General features: G+C 43.8%; 1 protein-coding gene across 1 annotated transcript in view; it reads right to left on the reverse strand.

The window, feature by feature from the left end:
- The window catches only part of rbl1 (retinoblastoma-like 1 (p107)), a 74,421-nt gene that overhangs the window by 24,383 nt on the left and 22,321 nt on the right, over positions 1 to 27,717 (reverse strand). The window contains exons 7-13 of the mRNA XM_068000151.1: positions 25,498 to 25,562; positions 18,528 to 18,714; positions 17,880 to 18,046; positions 14,361 to 14,473; positions 7,428 to 7,531; positions 7,188 to 7,325; positions 2,635 to 2,799 (exon numbers count right to left, since the gene is read on the reverse strand). Of these exons, the coding sequence (XP_067856252.1) occupies positions 2,635 to 2,799; positions 7,188 to 7,325; positions 7,428 to 7,531; positions 14,361 to 14,473; positions 17,880 to 18,046; positions 18,528 to 18,714; positions 25,498 to 25,562 (939 nt within the window). The remainder of the gene's footprint in view (positions 1 to 2,634; positions 2,800 to 7,187; positions 7,326 to 7,427; positions 7,532 to 14,360; positions 14,474 to 17,879; positions 18,047 to 18,527; positions 18,715 to 25,497; positions 25,563 to 27,717) is intronic.

The raw sequence follows: 27,717 nt of genomic DNA on the forward strand, positions 1-27,717 counted from the left end.
TAGGGCTTGGAAGAGCAGTAAATTACAAGGATTTTAAAAGAGAACCATGAGGGATGGAGCAACGTGAAGTGTTTGGAAAAAAGAAAAGGTGCTGGAGGATTAGGACGCAAATGGGTGACTTAGAAATGAACGAACACCTTGGAGGGCTAAATAGGGAGCGGCAGTTCTTGTTGATCTGTTGGCAGAATTGGAGAGGCGGCATTTGAGGAGGTGGTTGGGATTGGGAGGAAGCTGAAGATTAACCTCTGAAGAACGTGCATGAGATGAATATCAAGAATGGCAGATGCGGTAGTTGGGGTTGCTGATTTGAGAGAACCAGCGATGGTTGCCATGACTGGCAGAGAATGTTGAGGCAGCTGCGGAGGGAAGCTACGGACTCCTTCAAGGAAGGACTCAAGCTTGGGATGGCAATAGGAGAGATGGTAGCCTGAGGAGTAGTGATGGATTGAGAGAGGTATGGTGCCAGACAAGAGGAAGCATAGTCAGGTGAGAGGAAGAGAAGAGAGGAGAATGGGGCTCAGGAAGGCACAAAACAGGATGAGAAGTGGTTTTGGGTTTGAAGCAGCAGCCAAGATACATACACAAATGGACAGAGAGAATCTGAATTAGATAGGGAACAAGGCGAGACAGGTGGGGATCTTAAGAGAGACAATGGAGAGGAGAGAAGGAAATCACTTCAACAGTGGAGGGCCAGGAAGCAGCGGTGGAATGAAGACAAGTGAAAGGGAGATTGAAACAGTCACCAGCCAGCTGAGAATAGAGGCCCAGTTCTGAGTAAATAAAGGAGAGGGGAGCCATCGGAGGAACAGTATCGACCAAAGTACAGGCAGAGGTTGATTGAGAAAGTTAAGTGTAATCATGGAACCAAAGGAGAGGAGAATCGATCAGGTGCCGTGGTGGTTGATCCAAGGGTCTAGAGGAGCTGTGGATTTGGTATAAGGAAACAGTGAGAGAACGGAGAATGAGTAAACATCAAGTCAGCTAAGCATTCAGAATGGATGTGATCAATGAGTCAGCAAAGGCATATGATGAAAAATGACCAAGCTGGGTCCTGCTAGAAAAGGGGCCTTTTCTCACCCGTTATGAAAATGGCACAATTTTACACAGTGGAGTGGCCATATTAATTTGCAGACGTAAAGCAGGAGTATGGACATGTAAAACTGGTGTTAACAGAAAGTTAACATGGAACTTCAGTCTTGTGTCACAGTATGATGATTACAACCCAATAATTTTTTTTTATTCGTTCATGGGATGTGGGCATCGCTGGCAAGGCCGGCATTTATTGCCCATCCGTAATTGTCCTTGAGAAGGTGGTGGTGAGCCGCCTTCTTGAACTGCTGCAGTCCGTGTGGTGAAGGTTCTCCCACAGTGCTGTTAGGAAGGGAGTTCCAGGATTTTGACCCAGCGACGATGAAGGAACGGCGATATATTTCCAAGTCGGGATGGCGTGCGACTTGGAGGGGAACGTGCAGGTGGTGTTGTTCCCATGTGCCTGCTGCCCTTGTCCTTCTAGGTGGTAGAGGTCGCGGGTTTGGGAGGTGCTGTCGAAGAAGCCTTGGCGAGTTGCTGCAGTGCATCCTGTAGATGGTACACACTGCAGCCATGGTGTGCTGGTGGTGAAGGGAATGAATGTTTAGGGTGGTGGTTGGGGTACCAATCAAGCGGGCTGCTTTGTCCTGGATGGTGTCGAGCTTCTTGAGTGTTGTTGGAGCTGCACTCATCCAGGCAAGTGGAGAGTATTCCATCATACTCCTGACTTGTGCCTTGTAGATGGTGGAAAGGCTTTGGGGAGTCAGGAGGTGAGTCACTCGCGGCAGAATACCCAGCCTCTGACCTGCTCTTGTAGCCACAGTATTTATGTGGCTGATCCAATTAAGTTTCAGGTCAATGGTGACCCCCAGGATGTTGATGGTGAGGGATTCGGTGATGGTAATGCCGTTGAATGTCAAGGGGAGGTGGTTGGACTCTCTCTTGTTGGAGACGGTCATTGCCTGGCACTTGTCTGGCACGAATGTTACTTGCCACTTATCAGCCCAAGCCTGGATGTTGTCCAGGTCTTGCTGCATGCAGGTAGGGATTGCTTCATTATCTGAGGGGTTGCGAAAGGAACTGAACACTGTGCAATCATCAGCAAACATCCCCATTTCTGACCTTATGATGGAGGGAAGGTCATTGATGAAGCAGTTGAAGATGGTTGGGCCAAGGACACTGCACTGAGGAACTCCTCCAGCAATGTCCCGGGGCTGAGACGATTGGCCTCCAACAACCACTACCAACTTCCTTTGTGCTAGGTATGACTCCAGCCACTGAAGAGTTTTCCCCCTGATTCCCATTGACTTCAATTTTACTAGGGCTCCTTTGTGCCACACTCGGTCAAATGCTGCCTTGATGTCAAGGGCAGTCACTCTCACCTCACCTCGGGAATTCAACTCTTTTGTCCATGTTTGGACCAAGGCTGTAATGAGGTCTGGAGCCGAGTGGTCCTGGCGGAACCGAAACTGAGCATCGGTGAGCAGGTTATTGGTGAGTAAGTGCCGCTTGATAGCACTGTCGACGACACCTTCCATCACTTTGCTGATGATTACGATATACAATACGTTACTCAAAAGGAATGTATAAATTATCTGCACTCACCTCTTCACACGTTGGAACTTTATTGTCTGCTCCTTGCAAAGCCTTCCAAAGTGCTGAGTCATGGCTCCAAGCTCGACTCTCCAAAATCTGCTCTTCAACATTGTTGAGGTGTTTCACCATATCACGAGAAAGACCCTCCTCTGCCCGAATCAACACTTCTATCACCTAAAGGAGGGGTTATCACCAATAATGTTAGTGTCACTGACATCAACTCCAGCTGCTTTTCTTTTGATGTGAGTCATATTAAATATTAATACTCATTCTAGATGATTGTCTAAATTAAGTTGTCCCTCCATGGTGTAATGGATAGAACATTCTGTCCAGTCAAACTGACTAAACTCCTTCATTATGCATTGTTAGTTTAAATCTGATTGCACAATGAATCACCTTCAAACATGGCAATTCCTTTTGAGGTTATTAAGCCAAGAGGAACATTTTCCCACGTCTGATTCCCAGTGTCAGCATCAAACATGGGCCAGCTTCTTCCACTATGTTTCAACACCACAGGCCCGAATTTAACTCTGGGTGGGTGGGTAGTGAGGTGAGGTCCTGCTCCATAGAAGGAAAGAAAAACTGAGGCTGATTCTTTTCTGTCCCAGGTTGGGCTGGTGGGATAGCTGCAGCAGCTTCCACACTCAGGCGCGAATTAAAATTGCAGTCAGGTCGTGATGACGTAACAGGACCCGACATGCATATGTAAAGAAGGACCTTGCCGACTTTGGGCCGGTTTCCATGCCCCCTGCTCAGGAAAGCAGGTTAAAATTGCAGACTGGGGGCTCCTGGCGAATCCAGGGCGGGTAAGTGACTCAGGGTATCTAAAGTGCCTTCCTGCCCACTTTCCTCCACACGGATAGGATTAAAATTGCCTCCCATATCTTTAAGCCTGGCCAGCCCCTCCTGCACCAGTGATATACTTCAATGCAAGGAGTATTACAAACAAAGCAGATGCGCTAAAGGCACAGATAGACACATGGCAGCATGATATCATTGCTATGACGGAAACCTGGCTTAAAGAGGTGGATAATTGGCAGCTCAATATCCCTGGATATAGAGTTTTCAGGCAGGACAGAGTGGGTGATAAAAAAGGAGGGGGGGGGGGTGTAGCATTATTAGTTAAAGAATCAATTACAGTTGTGAGAAGGAATGATATGCTAAATGGATCATCAATCGAGGCCATATGGGTTGAGCTAAGAAATAAAAAAGGGGCAGTCACGCTACTAGGAGTGTACTATAAACGCCCGAATAGTGAAAGGGAGATAGAAGAACAAATATATAGGCAAATTTCTGAGTGCAAAAATAAGAGGGCAATAATAGTAGGGGACGTCAACTACCCTAACATCAACTGGGATTTAAACAGTGTGAGGGGCACAGAGGGCGCAAAATTCTTGATCGGTGACCAGGAGAACTTTTTTAGCCCAACAAGAGGGGATGCAATTCTAGATTTAGTCCTGGGAAATGAAGATGGGTAAGTGGGTGAAGTGACAGTGGGTGACCATATTGGGGATAGTGACCACAATTCAGTTAGTTTTAGCATTATTATGGAAAAGGACAGAGTTAAATCAGGAGTAAACGTTTTAAATTGGGGGAAGGCAAATTTTACAGAACTAAGATTTGGCAGAAGTGGACTGGACACAACTACTTGAGGAGAAATCAGTGGCAAGCCAGTGGGAGGCACTAAAAAGTGAAATTCTACAGGTACAATGCAGACATGTCCCCTCAAAGAAAAAGGGTGGCACTGCCAAATTTAGAGCCCCCAGGTTGTCTAGAAGTATACGGAGCAAGATAAAGCAGAAAAAGAAAGCTTATGATTGTCACAGAAAACTAAATACTGCAGAAAGCCTAGAGGAGTATAGAAAGTACAGGGATGACGTAAAAAAGGAAATAAGGAAAGCAAAGAGGGGGCATGAAAAAATATTAGCTCGTAAGATTAAAGAAAACCCAAAGATGTTTTATCAGTACATTAAGAACAAGAGCATAGCTAAGGAAAAGATGGGACCTCTCAGGGATGATAAGGGTAACTTGTGTGTAGAAGCAGAGGATGTGGGTAGGATTTTAAATGAATATTTTGCCTCCGTATTCACAAAGGAAAGGGATGATCCGGACATAGTAGTTAAAGAGGAGAGGTGTGAAATATTGGATATGGTAAACATAACGAGAGAGGAAGTACTAGAGGGACTGGAATCCTAGAAAGTTGATAAGTCACCAGTGCCGGATGGATTGTTTCCTGGGCTATTGAAGGAAGCCAGGGAGGAAATAGCGGATGTTCTGAGGATTATTTTCCAATCCTCACTAGATACAGGGGAGGTACCAGAGGACTGGAAGACTGCAAACGTAGTACCATTGTTTAAAAAGGGTATGAGGAAAGGCAAACAATTATAGGCCGGTCAGATATACCTCGGTGGTGGGCAAACTATTAGAATCAATACTGAGAGATAGGATAAACTGTCACTTGGAAAGGCATGGTTTAATCAGGGATAGTCAGCATGGATTTGTTCAGGGAAGGTCATGCCTTACAAATCTGATTAAATTCTTTGAGGAAGTGACAAGGAGGATTGATGAGGGTAGTGCAGTGGATGTTGTCTACATGGATTTAGTAAGGCATTTGACAAGGTCCCACATGGCAGACTGGTCAGAAAGGTAAAAGCCCATGGGATACAGGGAAATGTGGCGAATTGGATCCAAAATCGGCTCAGTAACAGGAAACAAAGGGTAAAAGTCGATGGATGTCTTTGCGAATGGAAATCCGTTTCCAGTGGTGTGCCACAGGGCTCAGTGTTGGGTCCCTTGCTGTTTGTGATATACATTAATGATTTGGACTTGAATGTAGGAGGCATGATTGGCAAATTTGCAGACGACACAAAAATTGGCCGTGTAGTTGATAGTGAGGAAGATAGACTCCTGAAGATATCAATGGGTTGGTGGAGTGGGTGGAAAAGTGGCAAATGGAGTTCAACCCAGAGAAGTGTGAGGTAATGCACTTAGTGAGGGCAAACAGTAAAAGGGAATACGCAGTAAACGGGAATATATTGAGGGGGTAGAGGAAGTGAGAGACCTTGGAGTGCATGTGCACAGGTCCCTGAAGGTGGCAGTACAGGTAGATATGGTTGTGAAGAAGGCATATGGAATGCTCTCCGTTATTAGCTAAGGTAAAGAATACAAAAGCAGGGATGTAATGATGGAACTGGTCTGGAGAGAGTGCAGAGAAGATTTACAAGAATGTTGCCAGGGCTTGAAAATTGCAGCTACGAGAGATTGGATAGGCTGAGGTTGTTTTCCTTGGAGCAGAGGAGGTTGAGGGGTGACTTGATTGAGGTGTACAAAATTATGAGGGGCCGAGATAGAGTAGACAGGAACTACCTGCTTCCCCTAGCGGAGAGTTCAAGAACTAGAGGACATACATTTAAGCTGATTGGCGGAAGGATTAGAGGGGACATGAGGAAAAACTTTATTTACCCAGAGGGTGGTGGGTGTATGGAATTCGCTGCCCGAATTGGTGGTAGAGGCAGGGACCCTCAACTCTTTTAAAAAGTACCTGGACCTGCACCTAAAGTGCTGTAAGCACCTTCTAGCACCCAGTTTGTAGCCCTGCAGCTTACAGCACTTTAGGTGCACAGACACGATGGGCTGAATGGCCCCATCTGTGCTGTATCTTTTCTATGGTTCTATGATATTGTTATTTCCTATGGCCTCCCAGGGAGGTTCAGCTAGGAGGAGTAAAGCAGCACCATTGAAATAAATAGGCAATAACATGGCAGTAATTAGGGTAACAGGAAATGTGTGCATGCAAAAGACTTTTAATACATTATATATAGCATATAAATAGATAGATGCATTAGTTTACTTTTGCTGCTGCTGACATTTTGATGTGATGAGTCAGGCCCCGACATACTAGTTCACAGAATATAGATTTACTTTGACTGGTGAATTTGGGCACAGGATTATTTCAGGTCGATTCTGCCTTGCCCTGAATGGAATACCTTTACTATATCAAATATCAGAGTAAGGAGATGGCTCATAAAGACACAAGAAATTCTTGCTAGTGGTTATGTTGCTCTAACTTCATACGCATGTGGTAGCAAGTTAGACTCTGAAGGTTGCACAGCACTTAGGAACATAGGAACAGGAGTAGGCCATTCAGCCCCTCGTGCCTGCTCTGCCATTTGATAAATTCATCCATCACAATATCATTGCTTGGTTCATCGGTGGCCCATGAGGGAAATAGTAAACACCCCAGGTGTGGGGGGGAATGGAATCAAAAATTAAACAGTGAAATAAAGTCAAATTACCAAACTATTATCCAGTTACAGAGTGATTCAGGACTAGGAGCATGTCCCTCGACCATCCTGGTCAAGGTAACAGTGATATTTGAAAGGGGGCCAGGTAAGATTAGGACTGATGTCCAAAAGTTCTTCTTCATACATATACTGATCAACATGTGGAATGGACCCTGGTAAAGTAGTGGAGGCAAAAACCCTGAAGCTTTTAAGAGCTGAAATTGGCTAAATGAGCTTCCTCATCAATATCTATCTTGGGATCATAAATTCTTGACTTACCTTGTAGAAGTAAAAGGGGCTAAGATTCAGGATGTCAATAATCCATGGGAAGGTGCGCTGGGAACTATAGGAGGAGAGGACTATCTCCAGGCAGCAAGCCATCAGAGAACGATGAAAAATATCTTGTTCCAGTAACACCTTGAGAGTTAAAATTCAATTTAATTACCACAGTCTACACAATGTACTGATGTACAGAATAGTGATAAGTCTACTTCATGCAAAACTGCGCCAGCTACTCACAGTCATGTCTTTCCCAGGATTGCGCCGACTTTCCTGCACCATCACGGTCTCCAGGATTTTGTAATACAAGATTTCAGCGAGCCGCAGCCGTTTAATGGCAAAATCTGTTTCAAACAATCCCAACACAAAAGGGGATTTCCATAAATTCTTTCAGTTTTGGTGTAAATTCTTTCAGTTTTGGTGAAGACACGGCCACAACATTTTCATTTTGGGCTATTGGAACATTACAGGAGCAGCAACATTTATAAAGGAAACATTTATTAGATAATTAGCTAAGCAATAATGAATAAAATATTGATATGTGAGGAGCCATCCATACGGATTACAATCATTCAGTAAGAGGGGAGAAGGTACTTTAAGAAAACTACTTGCATTATGTGGCACCGTATCACATATTTCAAAGTGCTTCATACAATTAATTTCTTTTGTAATGGTGAGTGCTGATTCACTGTATACCTTCGAGAGAGAGCGGGACCAGTTTCTGACTGGGACAGAGATCGCATCATACACGAGGTAGGTACCAAATAATATAAGTCACGTGGTCTCCTGGAATAGCTTCGAATGGCAATTGGGATCGAAGAGGAATTTTCCAGATTCCCGCCCCACCACTCTCATTGGCCACGGTTTATAATCTGTTTCTCACTTCTCCCAGGAGACTACATGGCATCAATGTTTTCCTATGTTCAAATGCAGCAACATGCTTTAAACTGCTAATGGATGAGTGATGAGTTAATATGTGCTTCTGAATCCAGTTGGAATTTTGGCCAAGACACCAAGGGAACTCCCTGCTCTGAGAAGGACCATGGGATTCTTTTTTAAAAATTTAATTTCTGTTAGAATTTGTGCTCATTAAGATGAGGGTTGTTGTTAGTCCTGGGGTTAGAACACTTTCCATTTCAGGTACCCAGTATTTGTATTAAGCACTAGCCCAGATCAGGTTTAACACAAAAAGCAAAATACTGCAGATGCTGGAAATCTGAAATACAAACAGAAGATGCTGGGAACATTCAACAGGTCAGGCAGCATTTGTGGAGAGGAAGTTAATGGAGTAGGGGTAATGTTTCATGTCAGAACTCAATGAAAGATCATCGACCTCAAATGTTAACCCTATCTTCCTCTCTCCACAAATGCTGCCTGACCTTCTGAGTGTTTCCAGCATTTTCAGTTAAAACACAGCTGGAGACAGGAGTAAAGCAACATCCACTCAACCCCAAACTCAGAAGAGCACCCCCTAATGCACCAGCACCATATCTCACACCAACTACTCTAATGTCTGTCTGAGTAACATTGCCCATAGAATCATGGAATGGTTACAGCACAGAAGGAGGCCATTTGGCCCACTGAGCCTATGCCAGTTCTTTGTAAAAGCAATCCAGTTAGTGCCATTCCCCCTAGTCCTGCAAATTTTTTCCCTTCAAGTATTCATCCAATTCCTTTTTGAAAGCCACCATTGAATCTGCTTCCACCACCCTTTCAGGCGGCGCATTCCAGATCATAATTACTTGCTATGTAAAAACGTTTTTTTCTCATGTCGCCTTTGGTTCTTTTGCCAATCACCTTAAATCTATGTCCTCTGGTTCTCGACCTTTCTGCCAATGGGAACAGTTTCTCTTCATTTATTTTATCTAAACCCATCATGATTTTGAACACTTCTATCAAATCTCCTCTCAACCTTCTTCGCTCTAAGGAGAACAACCCCAGCTTCTCCAGTCTATCCACGTGACTGAAAACCCCTGATCCCTGGAATCATTCTAATAAATTCTTTCTGCACCCTCTCTAAGGCCTTCACATCCGTCCTAAAGTGTGGTGCCCAGAATTGGACACAATAATCCAATTGTGGCCCAACCAGTGTTTTATAAAGGTTCAACATAACTTCCTTGCTTTTGTACTCTATGCCTCTATTTATAAAGCCCAGGATCCCGTACGTTTTTTCAAACACTTTCTCAACCTGTCCTACCACAGTCAAAGATTTGTGCACATTTACCCCCAGGTCTCTGTTCCTGCACCCCTTTAGAATTGTACCATTTAGTTTATATTGCCTCGCCTAATTCTTCCTGCCAAAATGTATCACTTTGCACTTCTCTGTGTTAAGTTTCATCTGCCATGTGTCCGCCCATTCCACCAGCCTGTCTATGTCCTCTTGAAGTCTATTACTATCCTCCTCACTGTTTACTACACTTCGAAGTTTTGTGTCATCTGCAAATTTTGAAATTGTGCCCTGTACACCCAAGTCCAAGTCATTAATATTATCAAAAAAGGCAGTGGTCCTAGTACTGGCCCTGATGCCCACTAGAAACTGCACCATCCAGTTTCCCCACCACGGGATCTTTAACATTCACCTGTTCAAGCAGACTGGACCTAAATTTGACACCTCATCCAAAGGACAGCAGCTCTGACAACGCAGCATTCCCTTAGTACAGCACTGGAGTGTCAGTCTAGATTATGTCCTCAAAACCTAGTAAGGTATTTGAACTCAGAATTTTCTGACCCAGAAGCAAGAATACTGCCAACTGAGCCAAGATGACACAGGAATGCTTCACATGCACTTTTTAAACAGATGTGTAATCAACTTTCATCTTTCTTCAGTATATACTTGCAGTGATGATAGGAGACAGCAAAATTTGTACTTTAAAAATGACAATTATGGATGTCCCTTAATGAAGGGTCTCAATAGAAAGTGGCACAGCACCAGCCTTTTAAACAAACTTGAATTCATTTTGTGTGAGGAGAGATTGAGTAGACTAGGCCTGTATTCTCTAGTGTTTAGAAGAATGAGAGGTGATCTCATTGAAACATACAAAATTCTTACAGGGCTCAACAAGGTAGATGCAGGGAGGCTGTTTCCCCTGGCTGGGGAGTCTAGAACCAGGGGTCACAGTCTCAGAATAAGGGGTAGGCCATTTAGGACTGAGATGAGGAGAAATTTTTTCACTCAGAAGGTGGTCAATCTTTGGAATTCTCTACTCCAGAGGGCTGTGGAGGCTCAGTCATTGAGTACATTCAAAACAGAGATCAATAAGATTTCTAGATATTAAAGGCATCAAGAGATATGGGGATAGTGCAGGAAAATGGCGTTGAGGTAAAAGATCTGCCATGATCTTGTTGAACGGCAGAGCAGGCTCGAGGGGCCGGATGGCCCACTTCTGCTCCTTTTTCTGATGTTCTTATGTTCTCTCAATTTTTGCCCCACGTGTCCTGAAGCCAGTGATTCACACTGAGGTTTGGTTTCAAACAAATCTGCAGCCTTCGAGTACATCAAATAAGTGTCCCATTTATATATCTATATATACACCCTCAAGGCAAAAAAAGTACAATATACTATTGATACAGGCGCTAGACATTGCTGCCACTTTAGTGGATTTTACTGTGGCGGACAACTTTTAGCGGATAAAGGAAATGTTGTTTGGGTGCAGGTGTACGCTCAAGATCCTTTTCAGGCTGAATTCGTATCATTAGTCCTGCTGGTACATAGGAACAAAGGAATATAGAAACAGGAGTAGGCCATTCAGCCCCTCGAGCCTGCTCCGCCATTTGATAAGATCCTGGCTGATCTGTGATCTAACTCCATAAACCTGCCTTTGGCCCATGTCCCTTAATACCTTTAGTTGCAAAAAAGCTATCTATCTCACATTTAAATTTAGCAATTGAGCTGGTATCAATTGCTGTTTGCGGAAGAGAGTTCCAAACTTCTACCACCCTTTGTGTGTAGAAATGTTTTCTAATCTCGCTCCTGAAAGGTCTGGCTCTAATTTTTAGACTGTGCCTCCTATTCCTAGAATCCCCAACCAGCGGAAATAGTTTCTCTCCATCCACCCTATCTGTTCCCCTTAATATCTTATAAACTTCGATCAGATCACCCCTTAATCTTCGAAACTCTAGAGAATACAACCCCAATTTGTGTAATCTCTCCTCGTAACTTAACCCTTGAAGTCCGGGTATCAATCTAGTAAACCTACGCTGCACTCCCTTCAAGGCCAATATGGCCTTCAGAAGGTGCGGTGCCCAGAACTGCTCACAGTACTCCAGGTGCGGTCTAACCAGGGTTTTGTATAGCTGCAGCATAACTTCTGCCCCCTTGTACTCCAGTCCTCTAGATATAAAGGCCAGCATTCCATTAGCCTTTTTGATTATTTTCTACGCCTGTTCATGACACTTCAATGATCTATGTACCTGATCCCCTAAGTCCCTTTGGACATCCACTGTTTTTAACTTTTTACCATTTAGAAAGTACCCTGTTCTATCCTTTTTTGATCCAAAGTGGATGACCTCACATTTGCCTACATTGAATTCCATTTGCCACAGTTTTGCCCATTCACCTAATCTATCAATATCCCTTTGTAATTTTATGTTTTCATCTACACTGCTTACAATGCCACCAATCTTTGTGTCATCGGCAAACTTAGATATGAGACTTTCTATGCCTTCATCTAAGTCGTTAATAAATATTGTGAATAATTGAGGCCCCAAGACAGATCCCTGCGGGACTCCAGTAGTCACATCCTGCCAATGTGAGTACCTACCCATTATCCCTACTCTCTGTCGCCTTTCGTTCAGCCAACTTCCTAACCAAGTCCATACTTTTCCCTCGATTCCATGGGCTTCTATCTTAGCTAACAGTCTCTTATGTGGGACCTTATCAAATGCCTTCTGGAAGTCCATATAAATAACATCCATTGACATTCCCCTGTCCACTACTTTAGTTACCTCTTCAAAAAATTCAATCAGGTTTGTCAGGCACGACCTACCTTTCACAAATCAATGCTGGCTCTCTATGATTAACTGAAAATTCTCGAGGTGTTCAGTCACCCTATCCTTAATTATAGACTCCTGCATTTTCCCCACAACAGATGTTAGGCTAACTGGTCTATAATTCCCCGGTTTCCCTCTCTCTCCTTTCTTAAAAAGCAGAGTGACATGTACAATTTTCCAATCTAGAGGGACAGTTCCTGAATCTAGAGAACTTTGAAAGATTATAGTTAGGGCATCTGCAATGTGCTCATCTACTTCCTTTAAAACCCTGGGATGGAAACCATTTGGTCCTGGGGATTTGTCACTCTTTAGTGCTATTATTTTCTTCATTACTGTTGTTTTACTTATCTTAATTTTATTGAGTCCCTGTCCCCGATTCAATATTAGTTTTCTTGGGATTTCCGGCATGCTATCCTCTTTTTCTACTGTAAATACTGACACAAAGTAATTGTTCAACATGTCCGCCATTTCCCCATTGTCAATGACAATATCCCCACTTTCAGTTTTTAAGGGGCCAACACTGCTCCTGACCACCCTCTTTTTCCTAATATAACTTTAAAAGTTCTTCGTATTGGTTTTGATATCCCTTGCAAGTTTCTTTTCATACTCTCTTTTTGTAGCTCTTACTATCTGTTTTGTGACCCTTTGTTGATCTTTGTATTTTTCCTATTTGCCAGGATCTGTGCCATTTTTTGCCTTTTTGTATGCCCTTTCCTTATGTCTCATACTGCCCCTTACCTCTTTAGTTGTCTAGCTGTTTTTTTTGGCAAGTAGAGTTCTTGCCCCTCAGGGGTATAAACCGATTCTGTATCACATTAAATGTTGCTTTTAACATTTCCCACTGATCATCAGTCGTTTTACCCATTAACAGATTTGCCCAGTTTACTGTGGACAGTCTCTGTCTCAACCCATTGAAGTCAGCCTTGCCCAAGTCTAGAATCTTAGCAGCTGATTCACTTTTTTCCCTTTCAAACACTACCTTGAACTCGGTCATGTTATGATTGCTATTGGATAGATGTTCATGCACAGTTAAGCTGTTAACTAAAGCTGGTTCATTACTCATTACTAAATCTAGTATGGCTTGCCCCCTTGTTGCCTCTAGGACATACTGCTGTCGAAAACTTTCCCGGACACACTCAAGAAATTCACTACCTTTCTGACAGTTGCTAGTCTGCTTTCCCCAATCTCTGTGAAGGTTAAAGTCCCCCATTAAGACCACTATGCCTTTCTTACACGCTTGTCTAATCTCTGCATTTATACAATCTAGCACTTCAGAGCTGCTGCCAGGGGTCCTATACACAATTCCCACTATAGTTTTAGATCCTTTCCTATTTCTCAATTCAACCCATTAGGTTTCTGTTGGCTGCTTACCTCTCGTTATATCCTCCTTTATCATTGAAGTGATTTCATCTCTAATCACTAAGGCTACTCCTCCCCCTCTTCCATTTTCCCTATCTCTCCTGTAGACCTTGTAACCCGGTATATTTAGTTCCCAATCCTGACCATCCTGCAGCCATGTCTCAGTAATAGCTATCATGTCATATCCTCCAATTTGAATTTGTACCTGTAGTTCATTGAATTTATTCCTTATACTCTGTGCATTTGTATATAGAACTCTTAGTTGGGCCACACGCCCTAGCCTTCAGCTTTGATGCTGGGTTAATCGCTTTACGCCTTCTAGTTTTCACTTTATCTGTAAAGCCTAAAGTACACTTTCTTTCTGCTGCTCTACGCTTTTCCCTTTCACTTGTGCTTGAACAACTATTTGTATTGTAAATTTCCCCTGGGTCCTCCCATCTCTTGTGGCTCTCAACTTTACTCTCTTCTGACTCCCCGCTCAGGTTCCCATCCCCCTGCCACTCTAGTTTAAACCCTCCCCAACAGCAGTAGCAAACCCCCCTGCAAGGATATTAGTCCCGGATTTGTTGAGGTGTGGAAAGGTGCCGAAGAAAGCTTCCCCGCAGAAAGGAAGAAAGAAAAATATTTCAGGGGCAGTGACTGTGTGAGGTTATATATGTGCACCTTCAAGTAGTTGATTTCCATGCAGCACTGACTATGGATTGGAAGCTCTCCCACAGGCGATGTGTGGCACAATGACACCCAATCAAGGCAAAGGGATGGGAATGTATTCCACCTTCAGTCAAAGAAGAAAATAAAAGCTACAGGCCTCGCTGAGCTTCTCACCTATATGAGAACCGGCCTGATTTTCCGTAGGTTGGGTGTAGCGCTGGCAGAAGGTCTCACCCATCTCTTTCACTCGGGCAGTTATAGCTTCAATCGGGTTCCGCGAACAGGAGCTGAAATAAGTGAACAAAGCTTTAAAATTGTAACACTGGTAGGAACTTGAAATATAGAAGAATTTGAAAAAAAAAAGACCCTGCAATTAAGCTGTATGGGGATGGAAAGTTAGAAGCTGTATGGGGGTGGAGAGTTGCTGCAGAATGGGGTGGAGAATTAGAAATAAGATGTATGGGGTTGGAGAGTTGCTGCAGTATGGGGTTGGAGAGTTGCTGCAGTATGGGGTTGGAGAGTTGCTGCAGTATGGGGTTGGAGAGTTGCTGCAGTATGGGGGTGGAGAGTTGCTGCAGTATGGGGGTGGAGAGTTGCTGCAGTATGGGGGTGGAGAGTTGCTGCAGTATGGGGGTGGAGAGTTGCTGCAGTGTGGGGTTGGAGAGTTGCTGCAGTGTGGGGTTGGAGAGTTGCTGCAGTATGGGGGTGGAGAGTTGCTGCAGTATGGGGTTGGAGAGTTGCTGCAGTGTGGGGTTGGAGAGTTGCTGCAGTGTGGGGTTGGAGAGTTGCTGCAGTGTGGGGTTGGAGAGTTGCTGCAGTGTGGGGTTGGAGAGTTGCTGCAGTGTGGGGTTGGAGAGTTGCTGCAGTGTGGGGTTGGAGAGTTGCTGCAGTATAGGGGTGGAGAGTTTTTTAAAAATTCGTTCACGGGATGTGGGCGTCGCTGGCGAGGCCAGCATTTATTGCCCATCCCTAATTGCCCTTGAGAAGGTGGTGGTGAGCCGCCTTCTTGAACCGCTGCAGTCCGTGTGGTGACGGTTCTCCCACAGTGCTGTTAGGAAGGGAGTTCCAGGATTTTGACCCAGCGACAATGAAGGAACGGCGATATATTTCCAAGTCGGGATGGTGTGTGACTTGGAGGGGAACGTGCAGGTGGTGTTGTTCCAATGCGCCTGCTGCTCTTGTCCTTCTAGGTGGCAGAGGTCGCGGGTTTGGGAGGTGCTGTCGAAGAAGCCTTGGCGAGTTGCTGCAGTGCATCCTGTGGATGGTGCACACTGCAGCCACAGTGCGCCGGTGGTGAAGGGAGTGAATGTTTAGGGTGGTGGATGGGGTGCCAATCAAGCGGGCTGCTTTATCTTGGATGGTGTCGAGCTTCTTGAGTGTTGTTGGAGCTGCACTCATCCAGGCAAGTGGAGAGTATTCCATCACACTCCTGACTTGTGCCTTGTAGATGGTGGAAAGGCTTTGGGGAGTCAGGAGGTGAGTCACTCGCCGCAGAATACCCAGCCTCTGACCTGCTCTCGTAGCCACAGTATTTATATGGCTGGTCCAGTTCAGTGTCTGGTCAATGGTGACCCCCAGGATGTTGATGGTGGGGGATTCGGCGATGGTAATGCCGTTGAATGTCAAGGGGAGGTGGTTAGACTCTCTCTTGTTGGAGATGGTCATTGCCTGGCACTTATCTGGAGCTAATGTTACTTGCCACTTATCAGCCCAAGCCTGGATGTTGTCCAGGTCTTGCTGCATGCGGGCTCGGACTGCTTCATTATCTGAGGGGTTGCGAATGGAACTGAACACTGTGCAGTCATCAGCGAACATCCCCATTTCTGACCTTATGATGGAGGGAAGGTCATTGATGAAGCAGCTGAAGATGGTTGGGCCTAGGACACTGCCCTGAGGAACTCCTGCAGCAATGCCCTGGGACTGAGATGATTGGCCTCCAACAACCACTACCATCTTCCTTTGTGCTAGGTATGACTCCAGCCACTGGAGAGTTTTCCCCCTGCAGTATAGGGGTGGAGCGTTGCAGCAAGAGGTGCCAGGGCCTGTACACTGCCCCATTTATGAAAGGAAACATTTTCTTTAATTTTTGCTCCGATTTCTGAACACTGGGTGCAGCCCCCGGGATGCAGCATTTAAAGAGTAAAATGGTAGGATGGCAGGGACACAGCAAAGCACGTCCAAAAGTTGCTTCCCACTCCCAGATCCACCAAGACAACTTAGTGGGGAGGGAAGGCAAAACCTAGGCACAAGTGTCTAAAATGGGGAACTGTTCCATTCCCAGCAGTACCAGCTCTCACCTTGAATACAACATTTGTAAAAAGAAAGTTAAGAACTCTTTCATAAGCTTAAAAGGTCTGCAACAGTGTAGCACTGGCATAAATAAAACACCAATCAATTTGTAATTATGCCCAGGATGAATCCTGTAGGTTCTGTGTTGTGGATATCCCTCATGGACTCCGATTCCCAGGCCCTATCTGCCTATTCAGGTGAATGTTAAAGATCTCATGGCACTATTCAAAGAATAGCAGGGAGTTCTCCCAGTGCCTTCACCAACATTCTTCCCTCATCCAAAAGCACTACCAAAAACAGACTGCTGTTTGTGGAGCAGGACTTCTGCGGAATAACTGCTGTGTTTTCCCACATAACTAAAGCCACTGCACTCCAAAGGCAGCTCATTGAGATTTTTTGATGTGATAATACATCATATAAATGCAAGTATTTCTTCTTGACTGTTTTAAAATCATTACTGTAGTAATCACATTGTTGTAAATATCCACACCCAATGAGTTTCGAAGGTTAAGGGGTGATCTAATCGAAGTTTATAAGATATTAAGGGGAACGGATAGGGTGGATAGAGAGAAACTATTTCCGCTGGTTGGGGATTCTAGGAGTAGGGGGCACAGTCTAAAAATTAGAGCCAGACCTTTCAGGAGTGAGATTAGAAAACATTTCTACACACAAAGGGTGGTAGAAGTTTGGAACTCTCTTCTGCAAACGGCAATTGATACTAGCTCAATTGCTAAATTTAAATGTGAGATAGATAGCTTTTTGGCAACCAAAGGTATTAAGGGATATGGGCCAAAGGCAGGTATATGGTGTTAAATCACAGATCAGCCATGATCTTATCAAATGGCGGAGCAGGCACGAGGGGTTGAATGGCCTACACCTGTTCCTATGTTCCTAATAAACCAAGCCCAGTGAGATATAAAAGTGCAGTTCACACATGTCTGCTCTGTGGAAACAACAATAACCAAATCTCATCTATGTGGTTGAATCTCAATGTCTCAGTGGAACTAGGATGGGCAGTAAATGCTACCTTGCCAAAATCACCCACATCCGAAGAACAAATAATAATAATAAAAAACTTAATCTTGTCTCCCATCCCCCTTCCCATTTTTCTCCGCCGACCATATACCAGGTGCAGTCAAGAGCAAACAGGCAATCTCCTTCCTTTGCCTCAGCCAATACTGGTCTGAGACTGACTGTTAGGGGCAGCCTGATGATGACTCTCCTCAGGGATTTTTCCTCTCTGCCTATCGGGTGGTGCTGGCCTCCCAGTGGCACCTCCCAATAGCTGAGATCGGAAAACCAGGAGAGTGGGGGAAAACTGAATGCATCCCACCTGTTTGTAGTGTGGTGGCACAATGCACAAATCCATTACACTGTTAACTTGGTAAAAAATGCTTTGCTTACTTGAAAATCTGCAGCAGATGCTCGCTGGGAGCGTTCTTAAGCCCCATTACCATGGTCTGTAAACGACTGACGCTTTGTGTGGCCGAGGATACTGGTGTTACAACTGGCTCTTTCTCTTTCAGGTATCGCCTTCCTGTCAATGGTGTTGAAGGTGCTAAAGACTTTGTCTGTGAGAACATCAACAGCGGAGTTCAGTATATAATCTCCCTCACCTAGAATACTCAAGATATATGCCAGCCTTGTACTGTAGGAATATCTCAAGGTGGCAACCTAAAGGTTATAGCTAGGATTGAGGTTTTGGGACTTGAACTTCAGATGGTCAAAGCCAAATACTTTGGGTTTACGTCCACCTGAACAAGTAAACAGGGCCTCAGTTTAATATCTCATCCACCAATGTTGCACTCTCTCAGTAATGCACTGAAATGTCAGCTTAGATTACCTGATCAAGTCTTTGGAGTGGGACATGAGATTCTGACTCAAGAAGCAAGTGGGCTACTACAAAGTCATGGTCAAAAAGAGGAGGAAGGGAGCAGTAACAACTGGCTAGGAACAGAGGATAAAATATTAAGAAAAACTGAAGAACCTAAAGAATAATTTCTTGTCAAAGTGGTGCAAACAATTGTTGAACACTAAAGAGCTTCTAATTACTTTTTCAAAGTGCTGTTGCAGGTTGCACTCCACTTGCATTCTTGCCGACAGTTTGCCAACTGGAACATCTGTTGTAGATTTTCGAGGTGTCCCTATTTCCTCATCGGCATCTTCTCCCAGAAATATGCGCTCGTCAAAATCTCCCACTGTCAGAACGTACTCTTCATATTCCTTGTTTACAGCTTTGCTGCACAAAATAAGGACAATGTCAAAAATAATAATTTCATAAACAGAGACTAGGCTCATTTCTAAGTAGCACTTTATCTATAAAAAAGAGAAGTGCACAATGGGGAGAAGAATGGTGCTTTCCTTGTCATGGCTTTGAATCCTAGCATATACTAATGGATTGCAAATCTCAAGTTTTCTCTCTTTCAGCTGTAATGATCCTATATAATATGAGTTTGGGATAGTTTCAACTCAGTTCCCTGTGGGCACGATCCCAAAGCACACAACTATCTACAATTCAGCAATCTCATCCTGAGAGACAGCTAGTGCAGGAAACAGAAATGTCACACCATGCACTGTATGAAAACTTGGTTGACTCTTAACTGTCCTCTGAAATGGTCTATTAAGCCACTCAGTTGCATCAATTCCACTACAAAAAAGGCAGCCAACTACCACCTTCTCAAGTCAATTAAGGATGGGCAATAAGTGCCAGCCTTTCCAGTGACGCCCACAGCCCGAGAATGAATTTTTTTTTAAAAAGACTGTATCCGCTGAAGTGCCACAAGCAACACCAATGAAGATCTACTAACATGTATAAAATAAATCCCCATGCCCATAGAATCATAGAATGGTTACAGCACAGGAGGCCATTCATCCCATCGAGCCCGTGCCGGCTCTTTGTAAGAGCAATCCAGTTAGTCCCATTTGCCCACTCTTTTCCCGTAGCCTGGCAAATTTTTTCCCTTCAAGTATTTATCCAATTCCTTTTTGAAAGCCACAACTGAATCTGCTTCCACCATCCTTTCAAGCAGCACATTCCAGATCATAACTACTCGCTGTGTAAAAAAGTTTTTCCTCAACCAAAAGCCTTTGGTTCTTTTGCCAATTCCGTAAATCTGTGTCTTCTGATTCTCGACCTTTCCGCCAATGGGAACAGTTTCTCTTTATTTACTTTATCTAAACCCGTCATGATTTTGAACACCTCTGTTAAATCTCCTCTCAACCTTCTCTGCTCGAAGGAGAACAATCCCAGCTTCTCCAGTCTATCCATGTGACTGAAGTTCCTCATCCCTGCAACCATTTGAGTAAATCTTTTCTGCACCCTCTCTAAGGGCTTCACATCCTTCCTAAAGTGCGGTGCCAGAATTGGACACAATAATCCAGTTGTAACCAAACCAGTGTTCTATAAAGTTTCAACATAACTTCCTTGCTTTTGTAATCTATGCCTCTATTTATAAAGCCCAGGATCCCGTATGCTTTTTTAACCACTTTCTCAACCTGTCCTGTCACCTTCAAAGATTTGTGCACATCGTCCCCAGGTCTTTCTGTCCCTCCGCCCCCTTTAGAATTGTACCATTTAGTTTATATTGCCTCTTTTCGTTCATCCTGCCAAAATGTATTACTTCTCACTTCTCTGCGTTAAATTTCATCTGCCATGTGTCCATCCATTCCACCAGCCTGTCTATGTCCTCTTGAAGTCTATCACTATCCTCCTCAATGTTCACTACACTTCCAAGTTTTGTGTCATCTGCAAATTTTGAAATTGTGCCCTGTACATCCAAGTCCAAGTCATTAATATATATCAAAAAAAGCAGTGGTCCTAGTACCAACCCCTGGGGAACACCACTGTATACCTTCCTCCAGTCTGAAAAACAACCGTTCACCACTACGTTGTTCCCTGTCACCTAGCCAATTTCGTATCCATGCTGCCACTGCCCCTTTTATTTTATGGGCTTCAATTTTGCTGACATGCCTATTATGTGGCACTTTATCAAACGCCTTTTGAAAGTCCATATACACAACATCAACCGCATTGCCCTCATCAACCCTCTCTGTTATCTCATCAAAAATCTCAATCAAGTTAGTTAAACACGATTTGCCTTTAACAAATCTGTGCTGGTTTTCCTTTATTAATCCACACTTGTCCAAGTGACTATTGATTGTCCAAGTGACATGTACATTTAACAGAAGAAAATCTTTTCCCCCATCCCTCCTCTGGTGCTCCATAGTGCATACCATTGTCACCACACAGTAAGTCAGTGATGCACCCCAGGACCAATGTCAGCCATCTAAATAGCTTCTGGGATCACAGGTTGACATGCTTATCCCATTTTCTTTTATTCTCGCTTCCCGTCTCTCTCTCCCTCTGGTGGATAAGTGCCTTGCTCCCAATTGGCATTGCCCTCAAATCCCCAGGTGATACAGCAGCTCGCCATCAGAAGAGCAGTGGCTGTAAATCCACATTCCATAGCTTTACAAACTAACAGTTTGGAAAATTAAACACTTCCCTCCCCTGATTTGAAACGAGCAATGGTTCCCAGATGGCTCGATTTGTCTGGCACTTGCCCAACATATTTAAAATAATTGAATATGGAAATAAGACTTGGTTCAGCCAAGGTCAAGTTGGGCGCATACGATAAATACGCCACCCAACTTAAGCTGAGGAGGAAGGAGGAAAAATGGGGCTTCTGTTGCTCGCTGAAATGTCTTTTAAACTTGAAACTTTATTCTGAATATAATACTATAAAATACCAGATGTTCGACACCATGTGTAAACAGAGTTCAAGATGTTCATTCGACATGTTAATGGGCTCCAGGCTCACCCAGTCTCTGTTACAACTCAAGCTCGCTCATGCCCAATGCAAGAGTCCTCTATAGGCAAGCTCTTGCTCCCTATGGACTCAAATGTGACCTTGTGCGGGAAGTGATCTGGGATACTGTGCGAACAATTAATCCGTTTATTGTTATCGGATAGCATGTAGGAATTCTCACTTCACTTCAGAAGACAAATATCAGCCACACCTGATACTTTTCATAACAGGCTGAGCTGTTAATTCATTAACACAGTTATTTACACTGATTGGCAGTATAGGTGAGATATTTGAAACAGTTCAATACAACAATCTGAAGTCAGCTCACAATGAGTTAAATAGGCAAACCAGTCAGATGAAATCTTTGAAGTACCTCAAATGCAGCACTTCTCCGAAATCACCAGCAGTCTAGCACCTTCAGCCAACAAACATAATACAGTTTTTGAATAATTTATGTAGGCACATTTCGTCCCCGCACCTCATGGCTAGATACAACTGAACTAGCAGCACATGAACTGTGCTTCTTATAACGCACATAAAACTCGCTTCTTATAACGCACATAAAACTCTTTGCAGACAGGGACTAGCTATTAGCAAAAATGAGAGCACATGGAATTGGAAGTAACTTTTTGATATGGGTTGGTAATTGGTTGGGAGGTAGGAGACAGAGAGTAGGGATAAAGGGTTCGTTCTCTGATTGGCAGGATTTGACAAGTGGTGTGTTCAGGGATCTGTACTGGGGCCTCAGCTTTTCACCATATATACTAATGACTTGGATGAAGGAATAGAGTTGTATATCCAAGTTTGCAGATGACAGTAAGTTAGGAGGCACAGTAAGTTGTATGGATGGGAACAGGAAGGTACAAGGGGACATAGAGAGACTAAGTGAGTGGGCAAAACTATGGCAAATGGAGTTCAATGTGGGGAAGTGAGAGGTCATCCACTTTAGATCTCAAAGACAAATTGGAATATTTTCTTAATGGTGGGAGACTAGGAGCTGTGAGGGGCAAAGGGTGTTCATGTACATAAATCACTAAAAGCTAGTACACATGTAGTAAAGTAATAAAAAAGGCTAATGGAGTGTTGGCCTTTATCTTAAGGAGATTGGAATTCAAAAGTGAGGATGGGATGATGCTTCAGTTGTGCAGAGCCTTGATCAGACCCCATCTGGAGTACTGCATTCAGTTCTGGACACCGCACCTCAGGAAGGATATTTTAGCCTTGGAAGGTACAGCACAGATATACTAGAACGATACCAAGGCTTAAAAGGTTTAAGTTATACGGACAGGTTGCATAAACTTGGCTTGTATTCCCTTGAGTTTAGAAGATTGAGGGGTGATGTAATCGAGGTGTTTCAAATGATTAAGGGGGCACAATCTTAAAATTAGAGCTAGGTCAGTTAGGAGTGAAATCAGGAAGCACTTTTTCATACAAAGGGTCAGTGGAAATCTGGAACTCTCTTCCCAAAAGTCTGTGGATGCTGGGGGTCAATTGAAATTTGACTGAGATTGACAGATTGACAGATTTTTGTTAGGTAAGGGCTTCGAGGAATATGGAGCAAAGGTAGGTAAATGGAGTTAAGATACAGATTAGCCATGATCTAACTGAATGGCAGTACAGGCTCGAAGGGCTGAAAGCCTTGGTATTATTCTGGTATATCTGTGCTGTACCTTCCAAGGCTAATATATCCTTCCTGAGGTGTGGTGTCCAGAACTGAATGCAGTACTCCAGATGGTGTCTGACCAAGGCTCTGCACAACTGAAGCACCATCACTCCTTATGTTGGGGTGATGGTGCTTCAGTTGAGGGGGTGACTAGGCGTGTGGATGAGGGTAACGCAGTGGATGTGGTATACATGGATTTCAGTAAGGCCTTTGATAAAGTCCCGCACAGGAGACTGGTCAAGAAGGTACGAGCCCATGGAATCCAGGGTGCCTTGGCACTTTGGATACAAAACTGGCTTAGTGGCAGAAGGCAGAGGGTGATGGTCGAAGGTTGTTTTTGTGACTGGAAGCCTGTGGCCAGTGGGGTACCACAGGGATCGGTGCTGGGTCCCTTGCTGTTTGTGGTCTACATTAATGACTTGGATATGAATGTAAAAGGTATGATCAGTAAGTTCGCTGATGATACAAAAATTGGTAGGGTGGTAAATAGCGAGGAGGATAGCCTCAGTCTGCAGGACGATATAGATGGGTTGGTCAGATGGGCGGAACAGTGGCAAATGGAATTTAACCCGGAAAAGTGCGAGGTGATGCACTTTGGAGGGACTAACAAGGCAAGGGAATACACAATGAATGGGAGGACCCTCGGCAAGACAGAGGGTCAGAGGGATCTTGGTGTGCAAGTTCACAGATCCCTGAAGGCAGCGGAACAGGTAGATAAGGTGGTAAAGAAGGCATATGGGATACTTGCCTTTATTAGCCGAGGCATAGAATATAAGAGCAAGGAGGTTATGATGGAGCTGTATAAAACACTGGTTAGGCCACAGCTGGAGTACTGTGTGCAGTTCTGGTCGCCACACTACAGGAAGGATGTGATCGCTTTGGAGAGGGTGCAGAGGAGATTCACCAGGATGTTACCAGGGCTGGAGCGCTTCAGCTATGAAGAGAGACTGGGAAGATTGGGTTTGTTTTCCTTGGAGCAGAGGAGGCTGAGGGGGGACATGATTGAGGTGTACAAAATTATGAGGGGCACAGATAGGATGGATACTAAGGAGCTTTTTCCCTTCGTTGAGGGTACTATAACAAGGGTACATAGATTCAAGGTAAAAGGCGGGAGGTTTAGAGGGGATTTGAGAAAGAACTTTTTCACCCAGAGGGTGGTTGGAGTCTGGAACTCACTGCCTGAAAGGGTTGTGGAGGCAGGAACCCTCACAACATTCAAGAAGCATTTGGATGAGCACTTGAAATGCCATAGCATACAAGGCTACGGACCAAATGCTGGAATATGGGATTAGAGTAGACAGGGCTGATGGCCGGCGCGGACACGATGGGCCGAAGGGCCTCTATCCGTGCTGTATAACTCTATGACTCTATGACTCTAAACGTCAGTTTGAAAGGGGTAATTGCTACATAATGCTCACTAAAGTGACCACAAACCAACATGGAGGGCCTCAAACATGACAACCTACAAACTGTAGGCCACTATTAAAATCTGATAACATTTTGTGCAAAGCAAGCGGCCTTTCTGATCAGATTAAGTGATTGTCTCTGGTGAGAGATTCCCTATTCGTGACTTTGCAATCAAAATATTAGCATATCATCACAGAACCATAGAAGGCTAAAGCATAGGAGTGTATTCAGCCCACTGTGTCTGTGCGGGCTCTCCGAAAGAGCTATCCATTCAGTCTCACTTCCCTGTCACTTACATTTTCTTTTTCAATTATTTATCCATTCTCTTATAAAAATGATTGGAGATTCTATTGGTTCATTGCTTCTGGTAGGGCATTCCATGTCCTAAAAACACTCGATCTAAACTCTCCTTAGTTTGATCAAATCTCTTCTTATTCTTCTTTATCCTAATTTACAAAACCTAGGATCCTATGTGCTTTTCTTTTACATAGAAAATAGGAGCAGGAGTAGGCCATTCGGCCCTTCGAGCCTGCTCCGCCATTCAATATGATAATGGCTGATCCTCTATCTCAATACCATATTCCCGCTCTCTCCCCATACCCCTTGATGCCTTTTGTGTCTAGAAATCTATCCAGCTCCATCTTAAATATATTTAGTGACTTGGCCTCCACAGCCTTCTATGGTAGAGAATTCCACAGCTTCACCATCCTCTGAGTGAAGAAATTTCCCCTCATCTCAGTCCTAAATGTCCTACCCCGTATTTTGTTACAGCTTTAAATACCTTGTCCTCCCTCTTTTAAAGATTTGTATATCTGAAGCCCTAAGTCTCTCTGCTCCTTAAGTTTTACTATTTAGAGGATATTTCCTCTAATTCTTCCTACCAAAATGTCGCCACATTAAGTTTTATCTGACATTTATCTGCTCAATCTACTAACATGTTCATGGCCCCTTGAAGTTCCTCTTCGGTTAACCATGCTCCCTATTTTTGTGTCATCTGCAAATTATGCCAACCATATCCAAGTCTAGATCATTTTTATATATTGAGGAGAGCAATAGTTTTAACCCCGACTCCTGGGGACATCACTCTTTACATCAGTTTTCAGCCTGCTATCCTGGTCACATATTTATATCACTTTAAACTCACTTGTTGTCTGTGAAATTGGTAACATCCAGAAGTCCTATGAGGAGCTCGCTGTTGCCTTTCAGAATCTGAAATCAAAATCTCAATGTCAGAAACGTAATAAAACTGATTCAAAATTTACCGTAAGGACTGCTCCCCTGGTGGCAGTCTGTAGTTACTACAGACCACCTAATGGAAAGGAGGTGGAGGAAGAAATATGTAAGCAAATATGTGAAATGAGTAAAGGACATAGAATAATAATCACGGGAGATTTTAACTATCCCCAAATAAATTGGCAAGAAGAGGTAGGTAAAGGAGGACAATGCAGTTTTTACAATATGTGCAGGACTCCTTTCTTGTCCAGTATGTAAAAGGCCCAACAAGAGAGGAAGCCCTGCTGGATCTAGTAATGGGAAATGAACAAGTACAGGTCAGAGAAGTAAGCATAGGGGAACATCTAGGCAATAGCAATCACAACATACTAAGGTTTAAGATAAAGATTGAGAAGGACATAAGTAAGACAAAGACCAAAGCAATAAATTGGAAAAAAAAGCTGATTTTCAGGAGATGAGAATGGAACTAGGGAAAATAAACTGGAAACATTTACTGACAAACTAAGAAATAGAACAGCAGTGGGAAACATTTAAAACGGTGATCAATAGAGTCCAGGAGAAATATATCCCATTCAAAAGCAAAAACAAACTAGCCAGTAATGATACGCCATGGATGAATAAAGAAATAGGGCAAAATTGAAACGAAAGAAAAAGGTATACACTAAGTGCATAGACAACAAAGGAGAGGGTGACAAAAGGGAACACGAAAAGGTTAGTATAGAAGCTAAAAAAAACAATTAGGAAGGCAAAGAGAAACTACAAAATTAAATTATCAAGGAATATAAAAAGAAATAGTAAAGTATTCTATGACATAAATAACAAAAGAAAAATTAGGAGAGGGATAGGGCCAATAAAGGATACACGCGACAAACTCATAGGCAATGACAGCGAAATGGCAGAAATATTAAATAATTACTTTGCCTCAGCATTTACCAGGGAGGCTAACATGGTGGGCATGACATTAGAAGAAGAAATCAAAAAAGATAGACATTTAAGATAGAAAGGGGAGAGATAATTGATAAACTAATCAAACTTAGAGAGGATAAAATCCCATGTCTGGATGGATTGCATCCGCACATATTAAAATAAGTTAAGGAAGAGATAGTATATATTACATATATATAAAAATTAATTAGAAAAGGGAGTAGTGCCAGAGGACTGGCAGACAGCTAATGTGATTCCCATATTTAAAAGGGGAGATAGAACCAGTCCAGGGAACTATAGACCAATTAGCTTAACGTTGGTGGCAGGAAAGATAATGGAATCTTTACTCAAAGATGTAATAGAAAAACATCTAGAAACCGAAAATATAACAAAGAATAGTCAGCACCGATTTCAAAAGGGAAGGTCATGCTTGACCAACCTTACTGAATTTTTGAAGAAGTAACAGTAAACTATCTCAAACAAGAGAGAGTCTAGCCACCTCCCCTTGACATTCAACGGCATTACCATCGCCGAATCCCCCACCATCAACATCCTGGGGGTCACCATTGACCAGAAACTTAACTGGACCAGCCATATAAATACTGTGGCTACAAGAGCAGGTCAGAGGCTGGGTATTCTGCCTGCGGTGAGTGACTCACCTCCCGACTCCTCAAAGCCTACCACCGTCGACAAGGCACAATTCAGGACAGTGATGGAATACTCTCCACTTGCCTGGATGAATGCAGCTCCTACAACACTCAAGAAGCTTGACAACATCCAGGACAAAGCAGCCCACTTGATTGGCACCCCATCCATCATCCTAAACATTCACTCCCTTCACCACCGGCACACTGTGGCTGCAGTGTGTACCATCCACAGGATGCACTGCAGCAACTCGCCAAGGCTTCTTCAACAGCACCTCCCAAACCCACGAATTCTACCACCTAGAAGGACAAGGGCAGCAGGCACATGGGAACAAAACCACCTGCATGTTCCCCTCCAAGTCACACGCCACCCCGACTTGGAAATATATCGCCGTTCCTTCAACGTCGCTGGGTCAAAATCCTGGAACTCCCTACCTAACAGTACTGTGGGAGAACCTTCACCACACGGACTGCAGCGGTTCAAGAAGACAGCTCACCACCACCTTCTCAAGGGCAATTAGGGATGGGCAATAAATGCTGGCCTTGTCAGTGACGCCCACATC

Source organism: Heptranchias perlo, chromosome 19 (genome assembly GCF_035084215.1).
Source record: "Heptranchias perlo isolate sHepPer1 chromosome 19, sHepPer1.hap1, whole genome shotgun sequence".
Taxonomy (NCBI): domain Eukaryota; kingdom Metazoa; phylum Chordata; class Chondrichthyes; order Hexanchiformes; family Hexanchidae; genus Heptranchias; species Heptranchias perlo.